This window comes from Talpa occidentalis, unplaced genomic scaffold (genome assembly GCF_014898055.3).
Source record: "Talpa occidentalis isolate TD23 unplaced genomic scaffold, MPIMG_talOcc4v2.1 talOcc4.14, whole genome shotgun sequence".
Taxonomy (NCBI): Eukaryota; Metazoa; Chordata; class Mammalia; order Eulipotyphla; family Talpidae; genus Talpa; species Talpa occidentalis.
Genome location: NW_023601433.1, coordinates 71,377,074 through 71,397,002, shown reverse-complemented (window position 1 = coordinate 71,397,002; position 19,929 = coordinate 71,377,074). Strand labels below are relative to the sequence as shown.

The window sequence follows — 19,929 nt, the reverse complement described above, 5'->3', positions numbered from 1 at the left end:
TCCGGCTCTCCCAGTGCTCCACGCCCCCGCCCACCCCAGCGGCGGGAGTGCATGAGGGACAGGTACCCGCTGCTGCGCACTGCGTGGGGTTTGGTCTCACGCTGGTGCTCTGGTGAGGACCCGGCCAGCTGTCACACCTGCAGCGAGGGCAGGCGGGCGGGCGTAGGGATGGGGGCGCTCGGGCTTGGAGCTTGTCACAAGGAGCGCGCGAACCACCCTGCGACTGCCCTGCACCGTACCTGTTCCCGCGCGGGGTAGAGGAGAGTCCTGGGCAGCCCAGCAGGGATCCTGAGGTTTGAAGGTGCGGCCTCGGGTAAAACTCTGGGCACCGTTGGCTTCGGACCTCCGTGCTCATGCTCACGGGTGTTGCTTGGCAACTGTCCTTCTGGAGTGAAAGGTTCCCAACCGTCTCGGAGGCTTTGGGGAGGCCGTTGGCGCATCCTCCATAAGCGCTAGTGTCTGGTGCTGGCGGAGGCCGAAAGCGGAGCGGTGGGGCGGCGGGTTCGAGGCGTCTCTGAAGCCCCTAGGCTCCGCCATGAAGAGCGTTTTCAGCCTGAGGAGTAGGAAGGGCTGGTGGTTCTGGGGCTCCTCCATCAACGTGCAGCCCCACACCGCCAGCACCGAGAATGTCAACTCGAGGCGGCTTGGGTACCCCGACATTCAAGACAAAGACCTGGGGAAGATCCACAAAGCTGCGGTGGCCGGAGACGTAGCCAGAGTGCAGGGGATTCTCCTGTTGGGGAAAAGCGGCTTGAACGACCAGGACAGGCAGCTCAGGTAACAGGACTGCGAGGCCCGCAGGGTGGAGGCAGGTTGGTGTTGGTGGTGGGGGTAGTCCTGGGAGAAGAGCCCAGCCTTCCAGACCCCGCAGGCGCACCCTTGGGTGCTAAGGTCTAGCACCCAGATGTCTAGGTGTGCAGCAAAAACAAAAACGGTGCCTGCTTTTATAGAACACTTTGGCAATTTGAAACGACTTAGTTGAGTAATAAGAGAAAGAAGGGAAATTGATTATGTCCTCTTTATTTTGAATGTACATACTTTTTTTTTTCTTTTAAAGATTTATTTATGCATTCAAGAGCTGGGGTACACGCCAGAGGTGCGGGGGGTGAAAGGACTCACCAGAGACAGAGCGGGGAGCAGAACAGGCAGATTTACTGAAGTACACTGCTGAGGGGAGCAGTGGGCGAGTCAGGAGAGGTCTGCTGCGCCATGTGGGTTGCTCCCTGGCCAGCCGGGGTTTGAACTCGCGCAGCAGTGGCTGCGGATTGCTTCATAGGTTGTGTCTTAACCCCCTGTGCCACCAGGGAGGCCCTGGATGTACATACTTTTAACCATTGTGTTATATATTGTAGAAACTGCATGATGAGAAAAATAACTCCTTGGCTAAATTCTTCGGATAAACTAATATCCATTTTTATCAGTTTACATCTGTTTATACATGTTCTTTTCTGAGCAAAGGAAACTAACTGAAGAGGGAAGATGGCTCTGGATTCTTGAACAGAAAAACTCAGTTTCTCAAAATGTGAGCTCTTTCTGTGTTGATTTTGCACAAATCAAATAATATCAAGGTTAAAAAAATTTGAGTTACACTGCTGTCTTCTATTGTGAAGAAACTTAGAAACTTTTTTTTATAGTAGACAAAACTTACCCTTCTAGATAGCAAAATGTGCTATCAATTTTTACCAAATAGTCATCCACTGTTTAACAACAACTGAAAAGACAGAGAAATAGATGGAGCAGAATAAACAATGCCCAAATATGCACATGTGTGTAAGATTTTAGAACCTGATACCATTGACATTTCATATTAGTCAGAAAAGATCTTAATTTACAGAGAATTCTTTGATGTCAATGAGAAAGAAACTAAACTCTAATTTGAAATTGTGAAAAGTACTTTTTTTGCATATCGACAGGTGGCCAATGGACATTGGGAAAAATATTTGTTGTCCCAGTTAGTAAAGGAATGTAAGTAAAAGAGGAATGAAATAACATTTTCCATGCACAAAATTTGTGGGGATAAGAGACAATGATGTTTGTACTATTGTTTGAAGTTTAAGTTGCTTTTGACTTTTCAAATAGGCAATTGGATGATAAGCACCACATTTAAAAATGTTTCTTTTACAAATCAATTAAATTTATCCTAAAATATCTTCAGGAAGCAGAGATAGATAACGTAATTTTTCAGCCCTGCTCAAAATATTAATGTATTAGGAAGAACTAATGCTAATACAATGGATTTTATAAATAAATTTCAGTGCATTCGTAGGATGACATGTGACCATGGAAAGTGGCAGAGGCATAGATGGCCAGGACATCAAAGATAAATTTTGGTAGATCATTAAGTGAGAAAAATCATTTTGATTAGACATACACCCAGATGGTAGTCTTGTGTTAGCCAAAGATATGTACCAAATGTGTTCAAATTTTTATTTCTGAGCATCTGTGTAACTAAATTTTTCTATTCCTTTATAAAAAACTAATTTCTGGTCCCCACTGTGGCACAGAGGGTTGAGTGCAGCACTCTGCAGCATGGGTTCGATTCCCGGCCGACCTGGGAGATACCCACATGGCGCGGCAGACCTCTCCTGTCTTGCCTGCTGCTCACCTCAGCAGTGTACTTCAGTCCATCTGCCTGTTCTGTTCCCTGCCCTGTCTCTGGTGAATCCTCTCACCCCCCGCACCTCTGGCCTGTACCCCAGTTCTTGTATACAAATAAGTAAATCTTAAAAAATTTGTAGAATGAATATGTATATAAATTCTAGTGTAAGTTTACTATTGGTAAAATAATCCTGAAGAGTAGCAGGAATGTGGATCTTTCACAAAAAAAAAATATTCCTCACTTTCTGTTTTAAGTATTCTTGAGTATTGTTATTTCTAACTAAACTTTGAGGTGTAAAGGTAACCTTTTATGTGTGCTTGTAGATTTTATTATATACATATTTAATGATATTCACAGAGTGGAGAGTAGTGTCGCTGTTGGTGTCCGAGACATTTGGATTAGCATCGTGTTCTAGCAGAAAAGTTGCCCACTGCTCATCCTTGGTTTTCAAGAAACTTTAAGCCAAAAGAAACTCAACTTTCCTCTGAATAGGAATGGTTCACTTTATTCACTATTTTGATTGCTAAATGGTGGGAAAATCAGTATTTCCAATAATTAATAATAGCAATTAGTACAATTATGAATTTTCAAACAGGCAAGTAAAGGTTATCTTTTACAATTTCCTATGGTCAGAGTAGTTTTTTTGAGGATCGTTATTTCTGAATAAACTTTCACATCTGGGTTGTATATACCCCACTATGTTATGTATCCGTGAGATATTTTTTACATGCTGTCAATTGTAGTTGGGATACAGTATGAATTATACATTGCATTCCAAGGTCAGGGTTGTGAAAATGTGAGAAAGTGAAGTACTGTGCCCCTCTAAAACATAAACATATCTGCAATGTAGGTGTACTTGAGTTTTACTTAATTGATTTACTATCTTTATAAAGTGGTAATAATAAGAATAATATTAACTGACAAAAGTGAGCTGTTGTTTGTGCTAGGGACTATACTGAACACTTTGCATAAAGTGTTCTGTGAGATAATTTCTCAATGAGAATTAAGGTTAGAAACTAAGCAATAGGGCCTCCCTGGTGGCACAGGGGTTAAGACACAACCTATGAAGCTGTCCACAGCCTCCGCAGCCTCTGCAGCATGAGTTCGATTCCCCAGCCGGCCAGGGAGTCAGGAGACCTCTCCTGACTCGCCCACTACTCCCCTCAGCAGTGTGTTTCAGTCAATCCGCCTGTTTTGCTCCCCACTCTGTCTCTGGTGAATCCTCTCATCCCCCACACCTCTGGCCTGTGCCCAAGCTCTTGTATGCATAAATAAATAAATCTTAAAAAAAAAAAAAAGAAACTAAAGCAATAGCTATAAGTGATGGAGTAAAATAGGATTCAAACCTGAGTTGAGCTGAATCCAAAGGTCATGCTTTTTCTATTCAAACAGGCTGCTCTTTCATTAATGGGATGAGTACATTAGTAAATGTACTTTTGCAAAAGAAAATGAAATATTTGTTTAGAAGACACAGGGATAACTGCTATCTCGTGGCTACAGCGCCATGAGTAGTGGTGTATTCGGGGTTGTGCACTATAATTTCCTAAAGGAGCCTCTCACTTTCATAGGACTGCCCTCCATCTGGCTGCTGCCCATGGTCATCAGGAAGTGGTAACCCTCCTCATAGAGAGAAAATGCCAGCTTAACCTGTGTGACAGTGAGAACAGGACAGCTCTGATGAAGGTATGTGCTAGCCAGTTGCCCCAGCTTGAGATGGATTTGACTTACATGCTTAGACTGGAAATGAATTTATGAACCTCATTTAAGCAGATCTAATTGGCGAGAACTATGGAATGTTTGTATTGAATTCCTAGCTTTTACTGTCTGTTTCCTTGTATGATAATGACAGGCAGTACAATGCCAGGATGAGGCGTGTGCAACTCTTCTGCTAGAACACGGTGCTGATCCAAATGTCACAGACATCTACGGCGAGACTGCCCTCCACTCTGCGGTCACTGCTGAGAGCACATCAATAGCAGGGAAGCTGCTCTCACACAATGCAGATATAGAAGCAAGAAACAAGGTACAGGCCAACCAACTTTATTTACAAAATATTTTTAAGCCACAAAGGATTTTACTGTCTATATCTTATACATAAGCACACATGTATATATATACTGGTAAGTATACATGAGGCTCTGTTGCTATGGACACAAGTCCAAAGCTAAGTGAGGGAGGTCTAGTTGATGGTGCCCATGGAAAGGCCAAAGTTCTGTCCCCTGGTCACCTTTCCACCCCAGATGGCAAAACTGGCACCTGGAAGTGGATGTAGGCTCAGGGGCCACAAAAGACTGAAGGCGTGGTGGGGACTGGGTATTATGCATGGGCTTAGGAAGTGGGTGCTACTGGGGACGGGAGGGAAAAGAAGGGAGACTCCATATGTAGCCCCCATGGTTGCAGATGGAAGGGAGAATTGGCAGCCTGCCTGGCCCAGGGTGCTCCAGGCCCCTAAGATTCGGAAATCAGGGTAAGGGGTTAGGTCATGTCTTGACATCCAAGCAGGACATCCACATGTGCTGCTCACCATTCTGCCCTCTGTGAACCACCATGGGGTCTGCCCCATCAGGGAGTAGTCCTGCTTGGCATCATGCAGTGCCCCAGTGGGGTCAAGGCTGTACATGCAGAACAGGTGAGAGTGAAGCCAGTGCACCTGCACTTTACTCTGGACACACACAGCCTGTCCCTGAAGCTCTGACAACCCAGAGTTCATTTGAAGTCTTTGTTTTTTAATTCAGAGTCCACTTCCTTAGTCACTCATTTGGAGTAGGAGCACCAGATCTTGACATCTGGGATCCAGGTGCCATTGATAGAAGAGAACCAAGCAAATTTATGTAACCTGCAGAAAACCTTCACCTTCAGTGTAAAATTCTCACAACAATCCCCACAAGTCTTAATCCCTCAAATGTTGATGTTTGCCACAAGAAGGTATTATCAAATAAGGATTAAGAAAAGTTAAACAGATTTCTTTAGAGCTGACCATGTAATGTTTTGTATATTTCTTTAACAATAGATGATTGTGAATGTTTCTAGTGGCTCACAGTCCTTAATTTCTGCTAAAGTAGATAATGTTTGTAATATATTTTAAGAAACACTACTCCAGAGATAACTATTAAGATTATTAATTCAATAAAAACATTTAAAGCATTTACTCTATTGTCCTTTAGAGTTGGGACATACAGAGATTTTTTAAAAAAGTAGCCCATAACCTCAAGCGCTTCTTGGTTTAGATGGGGAGCAATACAATAACTACAGTGTTCATGGTAAATTCTGTGATGGAAGCAAGATTCTTGGAACCAGTAAATGCTTGGAGTGAGTTTTAGAGACTGACTTTGCATCTGCAGAAGTGATAGAGGGAGGAGCATCTTATTTATTTATTTTTAAGTTAAAAATTCCTTATTTTTTTATTCCTGGTACCACTACCATAATTTACAGGGCAATATACCTGATATAATGGAAAGAAAAAGACAAAGCTACAACAGATAAAAGGAATGTTCATTTAATTGACATGCCATTGCTTTAATCAATAGCTGCATTTCTTGCGAATTGTGGCTATGACAGTCCTGACCAAGAAGGGCTTCCAGTTAAACCTGGAGTAATTTTCCTGACTGTGGATCATCATTGCTTTTGTGAAAATTTTTACAATTCCTTTAATGGATTTGGGATGACTGTCTGAAAGTAACCTTTAGCTTTCCTAACAACATCTCGCTCTCTGTGCTGCGAGGCCTATAACATTTTTCCACCATTTCCACCAGCAGATCATAACCACCAGCATAGGGACTGCCTGAGCTTCTTTCACCAAAGCTGTCCCCTTTTGTGGATCCATTTGGCCACAGTAACTCCCCAAATCATTGCAATTCACACTACCATCATAGTTACCACTGGCAAAATTTCTTCTTTTAGTGTAACCATCATGTTCCGCATTACCACTATATCCACCACCTTGGTTTTCATTACCTGCTACACCATCACCATAGCCTCCTCTATTACTATCACTAGGACCACCACTATAGTTGCAACCATCACCCGCAAATCCATTATATTCATCATCTTCTCCTCCATAATCTCCTCTGCTGCCACCACTTTCACTAATATATCCTTCTCTTCCATCAAAGTTCCTTGCATGACCCAATAAGTTGCCCGATCTACCTAAACAAACCTTTGTGATCCAGCATACTACATTTCTTATTGAGAAAGGTCCTTTTTCATGTCACAGTTATGCCCATTAATAATGTATTATTTAAAGATTTATTTATGCATACAAGAACTGGGTTGCAGGCCAGAGTCGTAGGGGGTGAGAGGATTCTCCATAGACAGAGTGGGAAACAGAACAGGCAGACTGACTGAAATACACTGCTGAGGGGAGCAGCAGGCGAGACAGGAGAGGTCTTCTGTACCGTGTGGGTAGCTCCCTGGCTGGGGATCAAACTTGTGCTGCAGTGGCTGCGGCGAGCTTCATAGGTTGCGTCTTAACCCCTTGCGCCACCAGGGAGGCCAATGTAGTTCTGAACAACAATTTTATCAACTGTATCATGATCATCAAAGGTTACAAAAGCAAATCCATTTTTCTGCTCTGCCTATCTTTCATAACTTCTGTGGTTTCAATCTTGCCATACCTTCAAAATAGTCTCTCAAATTATATTCCTCTGTATCTTCTTTAATACAAACAACAAAAAATGCCTTCACTGTTTAATGGGCACTAGAAATCCTCTCTAGAAACAGCTCTTTGGCTCCACTACCTGCCATCAACCTTGTGTGGTCGAGCACCCATTGCTCTACCCACATCTTCCACATAAGAGTAAGTCACAAAACCGAAGACCCTGGAATGTTTAGTTTGGGGGTCTCTCATCACCTTGTAATCTGTAAGGGTGCCCCATTTCTTAATATATTCTCTTAAACTATCATCTGTAGTTTCAAAGCCCACACCACCAAGAAGCAGTTTTCTCAACTGCTGTGGTTCCTTTGGGTCATGGTCCTCCATTTTGAGACTGGACTTCCCTCTTCCAACTAGAGTTCACAATGGGACCAAGAGGAACAGGTGGGGCATTTTTTTATTTTATTTATTTTATATATATATTTTTAATTTTTATTATTTTATTTTATTTTATTTATTTATTTATACAAGCACTGGGTACAGTCAGAAGCGCGGAAGGGTGAGAGAATTCACCAGAGCCAGAGCGGGGAACAGAACAGGCAGAATGACGAAGTACACTGCTGAGGGGAGCAGCGGGCAGCAGGAGAGGTCTGCGTGCCATGTGGGACCCTCCGGGAGCAGCCGGGGAACAGCCGGGGAGCGAACCGGTGCTGCAGAGGCTGCGGAGAGCTTCGCAGCCCAGCGCTCAACCGCTGCGCCACCAGGGGAGGCCCAGGAGGGGCATTTTAAAGAAGGAGCAGTGCATGTGGAAATGACAGAGGGTTGAGAAGGAAAGGGACTCCTTTTTATTTAATTTCCACATTATATAGTTAAATTCAGATCATCTCTTTGTAAGTTTTAAAATTCAGTCTAAAACTATGTGATTTTGTAAACCATGAATTGTTTTTGCTTTTTTCCAGGCTGGCCTCACACCGCTTTAATTGCTATAAATGAAAGGAAACAGGAAATGGCTGAATTTTTAATAAAAGAGGGGGCAAACATACATGCAGTGGATAAGTACAGACGGTAGGGTAGTCTGTTCATTTTTTTAAAACTTTAGTATTATTGGTCTAGAGCAGTAACAAACACTCCAGAAAGATTATATTAATAAGAGGATTAACTTACAGTTATTGGTATATAATGAAAACTGTCAGCACATCATCAGTTAGGAAGGAAAGCAGTTATTCTGACTCGGCAATGTGAAGAACACAGCGGTACTCATATTCCTTGATAATATGGACTGACATCATTTTGATCAGCTTTTTTGGGTCACATGTTCTGCCTTAACTACATGGTTTCATATTAGATTTTTCAGCTTTGTAAAGTGTGAACTTTGATTTTAGTTTATCAACATTGAATTTCTTAACCCTTTTATTGTCTTTCTTTCACCTTTATTTTATATATATATATATATTCTTAAAACTTGCATATTAAGCCAAAATCAGAGTTTGATTTTGTTTTTTTGGATAACTCTGCTTTAAATTGCTACCTTTGAGCAATATTGGTGTTATTGATACAGGGTAGCAAGGGCACTAAAACTGACATTGCTCAAATAGTTTACTGGTCACCATCTGAGTTCTTCACCCATGCACACAATTGCAAGACTACTCAGGTTCAGAGAACAACAATATTGGAATTTATTTAACAAACAAGGAAAAACAAAGAGTCACTGAGGCCACAAATGGCCGTTTACCTCACCTGAAGCAGTGTCCAGTGTTTTAAAGTCCTACACAGAAAGCCTCCCAAGTTGGTTTCTTTCCACCTTTAAGGGCCTGGAGCACGTGACAGTCAGATTTTCGGCCGGGATCCAACTCACGAAGACAGCAGGAGACACACCAGGAGATGCTCACCAGAGCTGCCAAGATGACCCAGCACAGCACCAAACAAGTGACACTCAAAACAGCAGCCGCAGCAGTGGAATGTCCCAACAAATGGCCACACTCACAGTTCAGTGAGGTACCCAGCCCCGGGTCTTCACCTTTTCCTACCAGGCTATAACAGCAGCAAAGCTGGGAACAGTTTCAGGCTCGGCTACCTGCAAAATAGCCAAACATTTCTTCTCTGAGGTTGGCTGCTGGAAGCTTCTCTGCATCCTTCAGAGATCCACACCAGTCTTCTGGAAGATTGGCATGGTGAGGGCAGAAATGGTTGACCCCGGAATCTCTGAAGATTTGAAAACACTGAAATCCTGAATGCTGAATCCTGGGGCTGCTTCTGCAGTCCCTTTTATTTCTCATCAGAGTCTCCACCCACGTGGCTACTTTGCATTTCCCCTGAGGCTCTCTATCCTCACCAGCACCCCTGTCCCACCAGGGGGCGCCACCTGTAACAACGTTTGTCTTAGTCTCCTGTTACATTATTAGGTTATATACCTAAGTAGTGATTAGGTGCTCAGGAATTTTTTTCCCTTGTCATTTCTGCTTTTTCCCTGTTTTTATTTTTAATTGGTATGAATAGGATAAAGAATGAGCTTTTGTAAATGAACTTTTCCATTATGAAGACAAGTTATGTGTAGGTGAGAAAGTGAATTGAGATGGGCTTTAGATTTACAAAGCCTGGTATTAATTTCTCACTTTCCCCCTTGCTAGGTGTGTGGCCTTGGGAACATTACCCATCATCACCAAATATGTCTCCTAATATGAAAGGATAAAAATACATTTGACCCTTGACCATCATGGGTTTAAACTGCATGGGTTCACTTATAAGAGCATTTTTGGGTAATGAATATATTGGGGGAAAGTTTTACAAGCTTTGCAACCATTTGAAAAACTTGCAAACTAAGCAGCTGAGAAATATTGAAAAAGTTATGTGTGTCATGAATGCATAATATGTAGATAGGCCATAGATGATTTGATCACTTACTACCATAAAATATACACAAATCTATTATGAAATGTTAAAATTTATCAAAACTGATGCACACAAACACAGACTCTAGATGGCACCATTTGCAATGGAGAGAAAATTAAACAAATGTAAGCTTGCAGTGTTCATTCATAATTGCATAAAAGTAATCGACTGTGTTATCACTCAAACTTCTGGTCAGAAGTCTATTAGTAGTTATGTGCTGGGACAGCTAAAAGCAGGGATATTCAACTGCTCAAGAGTCTGTGTTCCTATCTCTTATTTTATTACTGATTATTTGTTAATTTTCTTAATATTTTTTTTAAGCTTGCAAATCACTTTTACTTATCTGGCTTCTAGCTGACTTGTAGTACAATGGATCAGACTAAAGAAGAAATGGGATTTTTTTCATATAAACATTCATCAAATTTAGATAAATGAACTTAGCACAGTTTCTTGTCCATTGAGGACTTTATTTTTTTTTTTTTTTTTTTTTTTTTTTAATATTAAATTTTATTTTTATATTCCCCCATACAATTGCAAACGCCCCATTCTGACCCCAATCCTTCCCCTCCCGCCCCCCACCCCCAAAAAGTGTCTCTGGTTCATAGTTTTTTGTTGATTTTGATTTTCACTTTCTTATATTCATTTTCCTGGTCCCTTATTTAAGTTTTCTAGATTCCTGCTATGAGTGAGACCATCCGGTATTTTTCTTTTTCTTTTTGGCTTATTTCGCTGAGCATGATCCCTTCCAGTGCCATCCATGTTGCTGCAAATTGCATGTGTTTATCTTTTTTGAATGCTGAGTAATATTCCATGGTATATATGTACCACATCTTCTTGATCCAGTCATCTATTTTTGGGCATTTGGGTTGTTTCCAAAGCTTAGCTATTGTAAACAGTGCTGCTATAAACATAGGAGTGCAGGTGCTCTTTGGAATTGATGTTTCTGTGTCCTTTGGGTAAATACCTAGGAGTGGAATTGCTGGATCATATGGAAGCTCTATGTTTAGTAGGTCCAGAAATCTCCACACAGCTCTCCATAGTGGTTGGACCAGTTTGCACTCCCACCAACAGTGCACAAGAGTTCCTTTTTCTCCACATCCTCGCCAACATTTGTTGTTGCTAGTTTTTTTAATATGTGCCATTCTCACTGGTGTGAGATGGTATCTCATGGTAGTTTTGATTTGCATTTCCCTGATGACAAGTGATGTTGAACATTTTTTCATATGTCTGTTGGCCATTTGCATTTCCTCTTCAGAGAAGTTTCTTTTTAGCTCTTCTGCCCATTTTTTGACTGGATTATTTTCTTTGTTGTTGCTGAGTCTCATCAGCTCTTTGCAGATTTTTGTGATCAGTCCTTTATCATTAGTGTTGGGTGCAAAAATGTTCTCCCAGTTGGTGGGGTTTCTCTTTGTTTTTGTTATTGTCTCTTTTGCTGTGCAGAAGCTCTTTAATTTGATGTAGTCCCAGCTGTTTATCTTTCTCTTCACTATCACTGCTTTGGGTGATGTGTCTGTAAAGATGTCTTTGATGTGCAAATCCCGTAGTGTTTCGCCTATATTTCCTTCTATGTATTTTATGGTTTCAGGTCTTATGTCTAGTTCTTTAATCCATTTTGAGTTGATTTTTGTGTATGGTGTGAGGTAGTGGTCAAGCTTCATTCTTTTGCATGTAGCGACCCAGTTTTCCCAGCACCATTTATTGAACAAACTTTCTTTGCTCCAATGCATAGTCTTTGCTCCTTTGTCAAAGATTAGTTGACCATAAATCTGTGGGTTTATTTCTGGATTTTCTATTCGATTCCATTGGTCTGTATGTCTGTTCTTGTTCCAATACCATGCAGTTTTGATGATTATGGCTTTGTAGTATAGTTTGAAGTCTGGGAGTGTGATGCCTCCATTTCCTTCTTTTTTTTTCAGTAGAGCTTTGGCTATTCGGGGTTTTTGGTGATTCCATATGAATTTCATCAATAATTGTTCTATTTCTTTGAAGAATGCCATTGAGATTTTGATTGGAATAGCATTGAATCTGTATATTGCTTTTGGTAGGATGGCCATTTTAATAATGTTTATTCTTCCAATCCATGAGCAGGGGATGTCTTTCCATTTCTTTGTGTCTTCTTCTATTTCTTTTAACAGTGTTTTATAGTTTTCTTTGTATAGGTCCTTTACCTCTTTTGTTAGATTTATTCCCAAATATTTGATTTTTTTTGTTTCGATAATAAAAGGGGTGGTTTTTTTGATTTCTTCTTCTTCAGATTTATTGTTTGTGTATAGGAAGGCTACTGACTTTTGCGTGTTGATTTTGTATCCTGCCACTTTACTGAATTGATTGATGAGTTGAATTAGTTTTTCTGTGGAGATTTTGGGGTTCTCTATGTATATTATCATATCATCTGCAAATAGTGATAGTTTGACTTCTTCTTTTCCTATTTGGATTCCTTGGATGTCTTTCTCTTGTCTTATTGCTCTGGCTAGGACTTCCAGTATTATATTGAAAAGCAGTGGTGAGAGTGGACATCCTTGTCTTGTTCCAGATCTTAATGGAATTGCTTTCAGCTTTTCACCATTGAGAATGATACTGGCTGTTGGCTTGTCATAGATGGCCTTTATGATGTTGAGGTATGTTCCTTGTATCCCAAGAATTTCAAGGGCTTTTATCATGAATGGGTGTTGCACTTTGTCGAAAGCTTTCTCAGCATCTATTGATATTATCATATGGTTTTTATATTTCTTTTTGTTGATGTGTTGGATAACGTTGATTGATTTTCGGATGTTAAACCATCCTTGTGCCCCTGGAATGAATCCAACTTGGTCGTGGTGAATTATCTTATGGATACATTGTTGGATTCTGATAGCTAAAATTTTATTGAGGATTTTTGCATCAGTGTTCATTAGGGAGATTGGCCTATAGTTTTCCTTTTTTGTGTTGTCCTTATTCGGTTTTGGTATTAGTGTAATATTGGCTTCATAGAACGTGTTTGGTATTGTCCCTTCCTTCTCAATTTTTTGGAAGAGTTTGTGAAGGATAGGCACTAATTCGTCTCTGAATGTTTGGTAGAATTCATTTGTAAATCCATCAGGTCCTGGGCTTTTGTTTTTGGGGAGGTTTTTAATTACCATTTCAATTTCGCTGCTTGTAATTGGTCTGTTTAGGTGTTCTATTTCTTCTTTATCTAGCTTTGGGTGATTGTAGAGTTGTAGGAATTTGTCCATCTCCTCTAGATTGTTGAACTTGTTTCCATATAACTGTTCATAGTAGTTACTGATTATTCTTTTGATTTCTGCTGTGTCCGTTGTGATTTCTCCTCTTTCATTTATGATTCTGTGTATTTGTGCTTTCTCCCTTTTTTCCTTTGTGAGCCTGGCTAGGGGTTTGTCTATTTTATTTATTTTTTCAAAGAACCAGCTCTTGGTTTCATTGATCTTTTGGATTGTTTTTTTAGTTTCAATTTCATTTATTTCTGCTTTGGTTTTTATTATTTCTTTTCTTCTACTGGTTCTGGGGTTTTTTTGTTGTTCTTTTTCTAGATCTTTGAGCTTCGAGATTAGGTTGTTTCTTTGAGTTCTTTCTTGTTTTTTGATGTGAGCTTCTATTGCTATATATTTTCCTCTTATTACTGCTTTTGCTGCATCCCATACATTTAGGATATTGGTGTCCTCCTTGTCATTCAATTCAAAGAATTTTTTAATTTCTTCTTTGATCTCCTCGTTAGTCCAGTGGTCTTCCAGTAGTGTGGCTTTTAATCTCCATGAGGTAGGATAGTTCCTTGCCTTCTTTTTATGATTTATTTCTAGTTTGATGCCTTCGTGGTCAGAAAAGATGGTTGGTATGATTTCAATCTTGGTGTATCTGTTGATGTTTGTCTTGTGCCCCAGTATGTGATCGATCCTGGAGAATGATCCGTGTGCGCTTGAGAAAAATGTGTACTCCGTTTTTTGGGGTTTAGTGTTCTATAGATGTCTGTTAAGCCCAAATGCTCTAGGTCCTTATTTAGAGCTTTAGTTTCTTTACTTATTTTTTGTCTTGTTGATCTATCCATTGTTGATAGTGGTGTGTTGAAGTCTCCCACTACATATGTGTTTTCTCTGATGTCTGTTTTCAGAGAGGACAACAGTTGTCTGATATATTTTGGTGCTCTTTCGTTTGGTGAGTATATGTTAATGAGTGTTATTTCTTCTTGAAGTATTGTCCCCTTAATCATAATGTAGTGACCATTGGGGTCTCTTTTTATTTTTTTGAGTTTGAAGTCTGTTTTATCTGATATAAGTATAGCTGTTCCTGCTTTCTTTTTTGGCCCATTTGCTTGTAGGATTGTTTTCCATCCTTTGACTTTGAGCCTATTTTTATCTTTTGTAGCTAAATGTGTTTCCTGGAGACAGCAAAAGGTTGGGTTTTGTTTCTTAATCCAGGCTGCAACTCTGTGTCTTTTTATTGAAGAGTTTAGTCCATTTACATTTAGAGTTAATATTGATATGTTAGCATCTGTATTTGCCATTATGTTTGTCTTTCCTTTGATTTTATTTATTTATTCTTTTAATAACTTTTTTTTTTTTTTTTGGTCTTCTTTCGTTGTTATTCGTCCCTCTGAGGTTCTGGCTTTAGGATTCCTTGTAGTATTTTTTGGAGTGGGGGTTTAGTCGCAATGAAATTCCGGAGTTTCTCTTTGTCTGGGAAGGTCCATATTCTTTCTTCATGGAGGAAAGAGAGCTTTGCGGGATAGAGTATTCTTGGTTGGCATCTGTTTTCTTGGAGTCTGTTGACTATGTCCCTCCACTCTCTCCTTGCCCGTAGTGTTTCTTCAGAGAAGTCTGATGTCAGCCTGATTGGTTTTCCTTTGAATGTTATCTGTTTCTTCCCTCTTGTCAGCTTCATTATTTTTTCCTTGTCCTGGATTCTTGGGAGCTTTACTATTATGTGTCTTGCTGTGTTTTTCCTTTCGTCGTGGAAGTTTGGTGTTCTTCTTGCTTCTTGTATATCAATTTTCAGCTCCTTCTTCTCATTTGGGAAGTTCTCTTCAATTATATCCATGAATATTTTCTCTGTTCCTACATCTCTCTCCTCTCCTTCTGGAATTCCTATAACTCTTATATTTCCTTTCCTCATGGAGTCAGATAGTTCCCGAAGTCTTTCTTCATTCTTTTTCCTTCGTACTTCTCTTTCCTTTTCTGTTTTGGTTCTTTTTATTTCTGTGTCTTCAAGATTACTTATTCGTTCTTCCATTTCATCTATTCTGCTTTCATTGCTTTTCCCAGAGTTCTTTAGTTCCTCCATTAATTCTTTGATCTCCTGCATTTCTCTTACTTCCCTCTTTAGGGACTCAATTTCCTTCTTCTGATCTATCACTTTTTTAATCATGGCAATTTTAAATTCTCTTTCTGGAAGGCTCAGAAGTTCTTCCAAGTTGCTGTCGTTGCAATCTGGGGAGTGGTTTTCTTTTTGTGGTGTGCTTCTTTCCTGAGGAGTTTTTAGGTTGCGTGTGGTTCTTCTACTCCCTACTGTCTGTTTTCTAATTTGTCGTATGCGTTGGGACACTGTGTTGCTCGGACTGACTGACATCTTGGGTGAACTTCTCCGCTCCCCTCTGGCTCTTCCAGGAGCCATCTCTGTCTTCTGGGGGAGCTTTCTGCTGGTTTTAGGCAGTTTTTACTGAAGAAATGTCCCTGTTCTCAAATGGCGAAGCGGGATGCAGTCCCTGCGCCTCCGGTTTCAGGCACACTCTTCTGCGCACCCGGTCTGCCCCGGACGTGGGTGCCTGCTCCCTCTGTGGGCTCAGACTGCTGGTCGGAAGGGGCCTGGCGTGGAATAACTTCCCGGCTGGCCACTGGGTCCTCCAGAAACCTTCTGCCCTTTTCAAGCAGTCTTAAGAAATGTCCGGCAGCCCGGGCTGTGTGCGCGTCTCCCGGGGTCTTTGTTCTTCTCTAATGGCGCCAGGAGCCGTTCGCTCACCGCCGCGGCGGATCCTGCAGGGTTCGCCTCAGCTCCCGTTCACGGGGTGTGGTGGCTGCAATAGTTCCTTTCCACTCACAGTCCCGCTTGCTGCGTCGTTTGTACTTGTGGGCCGTTTTGGTTTGTTGTTTCCTCCTCTCTGCCGGTCGGAGAGTGCCGCCTCTGTGGGCGGGGGAGGGGAGCAGAGTTCTGCGCTTCCCTCCCTTCTAGTCCTCTTTTATGGCCACTTTCTTCTTCGGGCAGTTCGCTGGCATCACCCGTTTATCTTCCGTGTCCCACTTCTCACTGGGACCTGCCGCTTTTCCTCCCTATTAACTTTTTTTAATGGGAGATCTTACTCGCAGCGTCTCCTCGCCGCCATGTTGCTCCGCCCCTTCCTAGTTTCCATTGAGGACTTTAAATGAAAAATTTCTGCTATGGAATGTCCCAGTGGGACAAGAGGCTTCCTTACAGCCTTAAGGGCTGAAACTTGAACACTTACATGCATAAGTGGTCCATTCTATTCAAACAGGGGAGACTTTCACTTGGTGAAATAGTCAAATTAGCTACTTAAATAACTGAAGTGCCTAAGGGTGAAGTTATCTCTCTGTTCTTTTAGGACAGCCCTCATGTTTGCTGTAAAGTGTGAGGCAATAAGTTTAATCAGGCTGCTTCTTCAACAAGGTAGTGATGTCTCTTCTGAAGATATCTTTGGAAACACTGCAGAAGAGCATGCACTTAGTAGTGGATTTACTGAGTAAGTGTTTACATTAAAATGAAAGTTATCACTGACCTGAGGTTTGAAGTAATGTAATTGCTGCTTCTTAGGTAACGGGTAAGACTCTATAATTTGGGCAGGCAGTGGTGGATGGCAGTGAGTTAGTCCACATCATCATCAGAAAGCAAGCCAAGGCTAGACTAGTTAGGAGTAGGAATGGGCACAGGATTCTTAATAATTTTAGATCTTTATCCTTTGGGATCCTAACGGTAACCACTTCAGTGTAACCCCTGTGCATGGGATACAAAATGATGCAACATGTCTTATTTTTCTGGTCAGTTATTTGGGTTTTGGATTATTCCTGCTAGCAGGACATTCCCTACTTCCCACTGGGGGCTATCCTATACTCCCCCTCTTGAACATTCCAAGAATCTAAGGACTTCCCTCTATCCAAGGTAGACTCTCTTCTTCCACAACTCAGATGTCTATGGGGCGTGCAGAGGGAAGACATTCTAGTCATTTTTTTGTTGACTCTGTTGCTGCATCGTAGCTATTGAAACTGGTCTGCACCTGCTCATGATCGTCTGTTGCTCCCAGGGTATCCCTGCTGATCTAGATCCTCAGTCTCCATGATGATCCCCACTTAGACTTTAAAGCCACAGCTTCCTTTAGTTCACATACATGTACCCATGTTCTTAACCACTATTCAGAGCATGAACACTCATTCAGGCAGCTGGGCCTCCAAGCTTTAGTCACACACAGTCTTCCCCCTTTTCTCAAAATCATTACATGGAGCCCAAATCTTAGCTGAGACCTTCACAATGAATTATCTTTGAGGGTCTTGTTTGCTTTTTCTGCTAGCAGATGGTAGCTGGGACCATTCTAAGCTGTCAGAGAGGGTCAAGTAATGGTACAGGAAGAGACCTTGTGTTGGGAGATCTGTAGCCAACAGCTGCTTTATATCACATGGAGCACTTTTTCTTAGGTTATGGGACATCCCATATCACTTCCTCAGAGTGGGGGGCACCAACTTGCCTGAGATTCCGTAATTAAGGTTGACCCCTCATGTGGTCTATTTTACATAACAATGAAAGTCTCATAAGTGGCTTGTATCTAAGTCAAGTTTCAAAATATTTTCAGCTTCTACCTCACTAGGAAGTCATTCAGCAGAAACCTCTGAGTCTAAAGTAGGTTAGTTTGCATTGGGAAAGCTAAACTCCACCCATGACTCACCAGTATCCATGAATTATGAAATTAAGCTTATGTCTATGTCTTCTAGGTCAGCTGGAGATGAACAGGTTAAGCATCATTCCTTTTTTTTTTCTTTCATGTAGAAGAACTGGGGTGTAGACCAGAGGTACAGGGGGGTGAGAGAATTCACCAGAGACAGAGTGGAGAGCAGAACAAGTGCATTTACTGAAATACACTGCTAAGAGGAGCAGCAGGTGAGACAGGAGAGGTCTGCTACACCATATGTGGGTTAGCTTCCTGGCCAGGGATCAAACTCTGGTCATAGTGGTGATAGTGCTGAGAAACTTAAGCATCATTCTAATAAAGAGCTGCTGCCTCAGAGTTGGATTAAGTAGAGAAGGAGTAGTAGGAGCGAAGGGCAGTCTAACATCTTAGTTTTCTGTTCTTGATATGATTAGCTACAATTAATGGGGACAGTAATTTTATCTAATGAGGTAATGTATTTATAAATAAATTTAGCTACAGATTATATAATAGCTGAGATACCTTGAATTAAAAACCATAAGGAATAAACAGGTAATAACCCCAATTAATAACATTTGTTACAAACTGCAATATTTGATTGTTAGAATGTAAACACACACACACACACACACACACGCACATGCACATGCACACTGGGTTTTACTTGGGATTCCAAAATAACATCAGCAATAAAGTTAAAGAGAAAATTATTCCATTGCCTCATTATTTCTCTGAGTAATTTTTTTTTAGGAACAAGGTTATTATCTCAACAAATCTTTCAGCAATCTTGTGAAATAAGACTGGTTCCCATTTTATAGATAACCTTTGAGCTGAACAATAATGAATTATGTATCAACAAATAGCTCTTGGTTATACAGCTAAGATATCTGCTGAATTCAAAACACTTTCTATAATGTCCAGCTTACTCTACTTCCTGTGCATATACGCCTCAATTCACGAGTGCTTTATTTTTTTTTCTTTAAATTTTGTGCTTAGTAAAAAGTTCATAGAATTTTCATATTTGAAGTACATGGAATGTAATTTCTGGCATTATCTTTAATAATCTAAGAATTTAAATGATTTCCATATCCGTATTAATATAGTAATATTATTGATCACCTTTTTTTCACATAGCTTTCATCAATTAATTTCTCAGTTTAAACAAGAGCCGAGACTTAACACTTCTCAAAATAGAAATCCAGGTAAGACTGCAGATAATGAAGTACTCTTGGAGTCCTGCATAGATAAGAAGTAAGAATAAGGGAGTTTTGATTATGAAAGAGCAATGTATTACATTGACTTTATGGCTTTCTTATTTCTACCAAAGGAATTAGTCACCATGGCCATGTTGTTATATGAGTCAACTTGTGATTTTGATTAAAAAAAGGAACCACAAGCAAAAACAACAAAACAAACCCCCTATGTCTGATGAGGTTAGCAGCCGTGAAAATAAAAAGCAAAGACAGAAAAGTGGTACAGATAATATGACCCAGTGATTACTTAATGTAAAAAGTTAAGGGAGAGAAAAATCTAAGTTTCCTTGTAATGGGTTTGTCATCCTAAACTGACTAAAGAGCTGGAGAAGTTGTCTTGTGTCACAGCAAAATTATTACACTGTCTTCTAACCACTCCTAATGGTGGGCATCCAGCCATCATGCCAGTCATGGGAAATTTATTATGCTGATTCTGCTAGTGATACCAGTTTGTTTCAATCTCAGGGGGTTTGTTCAGGACTATGGTCTTCTGAACAGATTGGTTCACTTGTAGCTACCAAATTTTGATAAATAACATTTTTCTTTTCTTGTCTTTTATAAATATAAGGGAGGGGACATAGATTTTTTTTTTCCTGCAAAAAAAAAAAAACCCAAAAAACAAGAGGGCCTCCCTGGTGGTTCAGTGGGTTGAGCGCAGTGCTGTGAAGCTGTCCGCAGCCTCTGCAGCACGGGTTCGATTCCTGGTCAGCCAGGGAGATACCCACATGATGCAGCAGAC

General features: G+C 40.8%; 1 protein-coding gene across 1 annotated transcript in view; it reads left to right on the top strand.

Moving 5' to 3' along the window:
* Window positions 1–243: 243 nt before the first annotated feature.
* LOC119244190 (ankyrin repeat domain-containing protein 62-like) overlaps window positions 244–19,929 on the top strand; it is a 77,139-nt gene continuing 57,453 nt past the window's right edge. Inside the window, 7 exon segments of the mRNA XM_054695188.1 lie at window positions 244–777; window positions 4,168–4,282; window positions 4,449–4,622; window positions 8,150–8,162; window positions 8,165–8,255; window positions 16,624–16,761; window positions 19,072–19,139. Coding sequence (XP_054551163.1) covers window positions 536–777; window positions 4,168–4,282; window positions 4,449–4,622; window positions 8,150–8,162; window positions 8,165–8,255; window positions 16,624–16,761; window positions 19,072–19,139 — 841 coding nt within the window. The 5' untranslated portion in view covers window positions 244–535.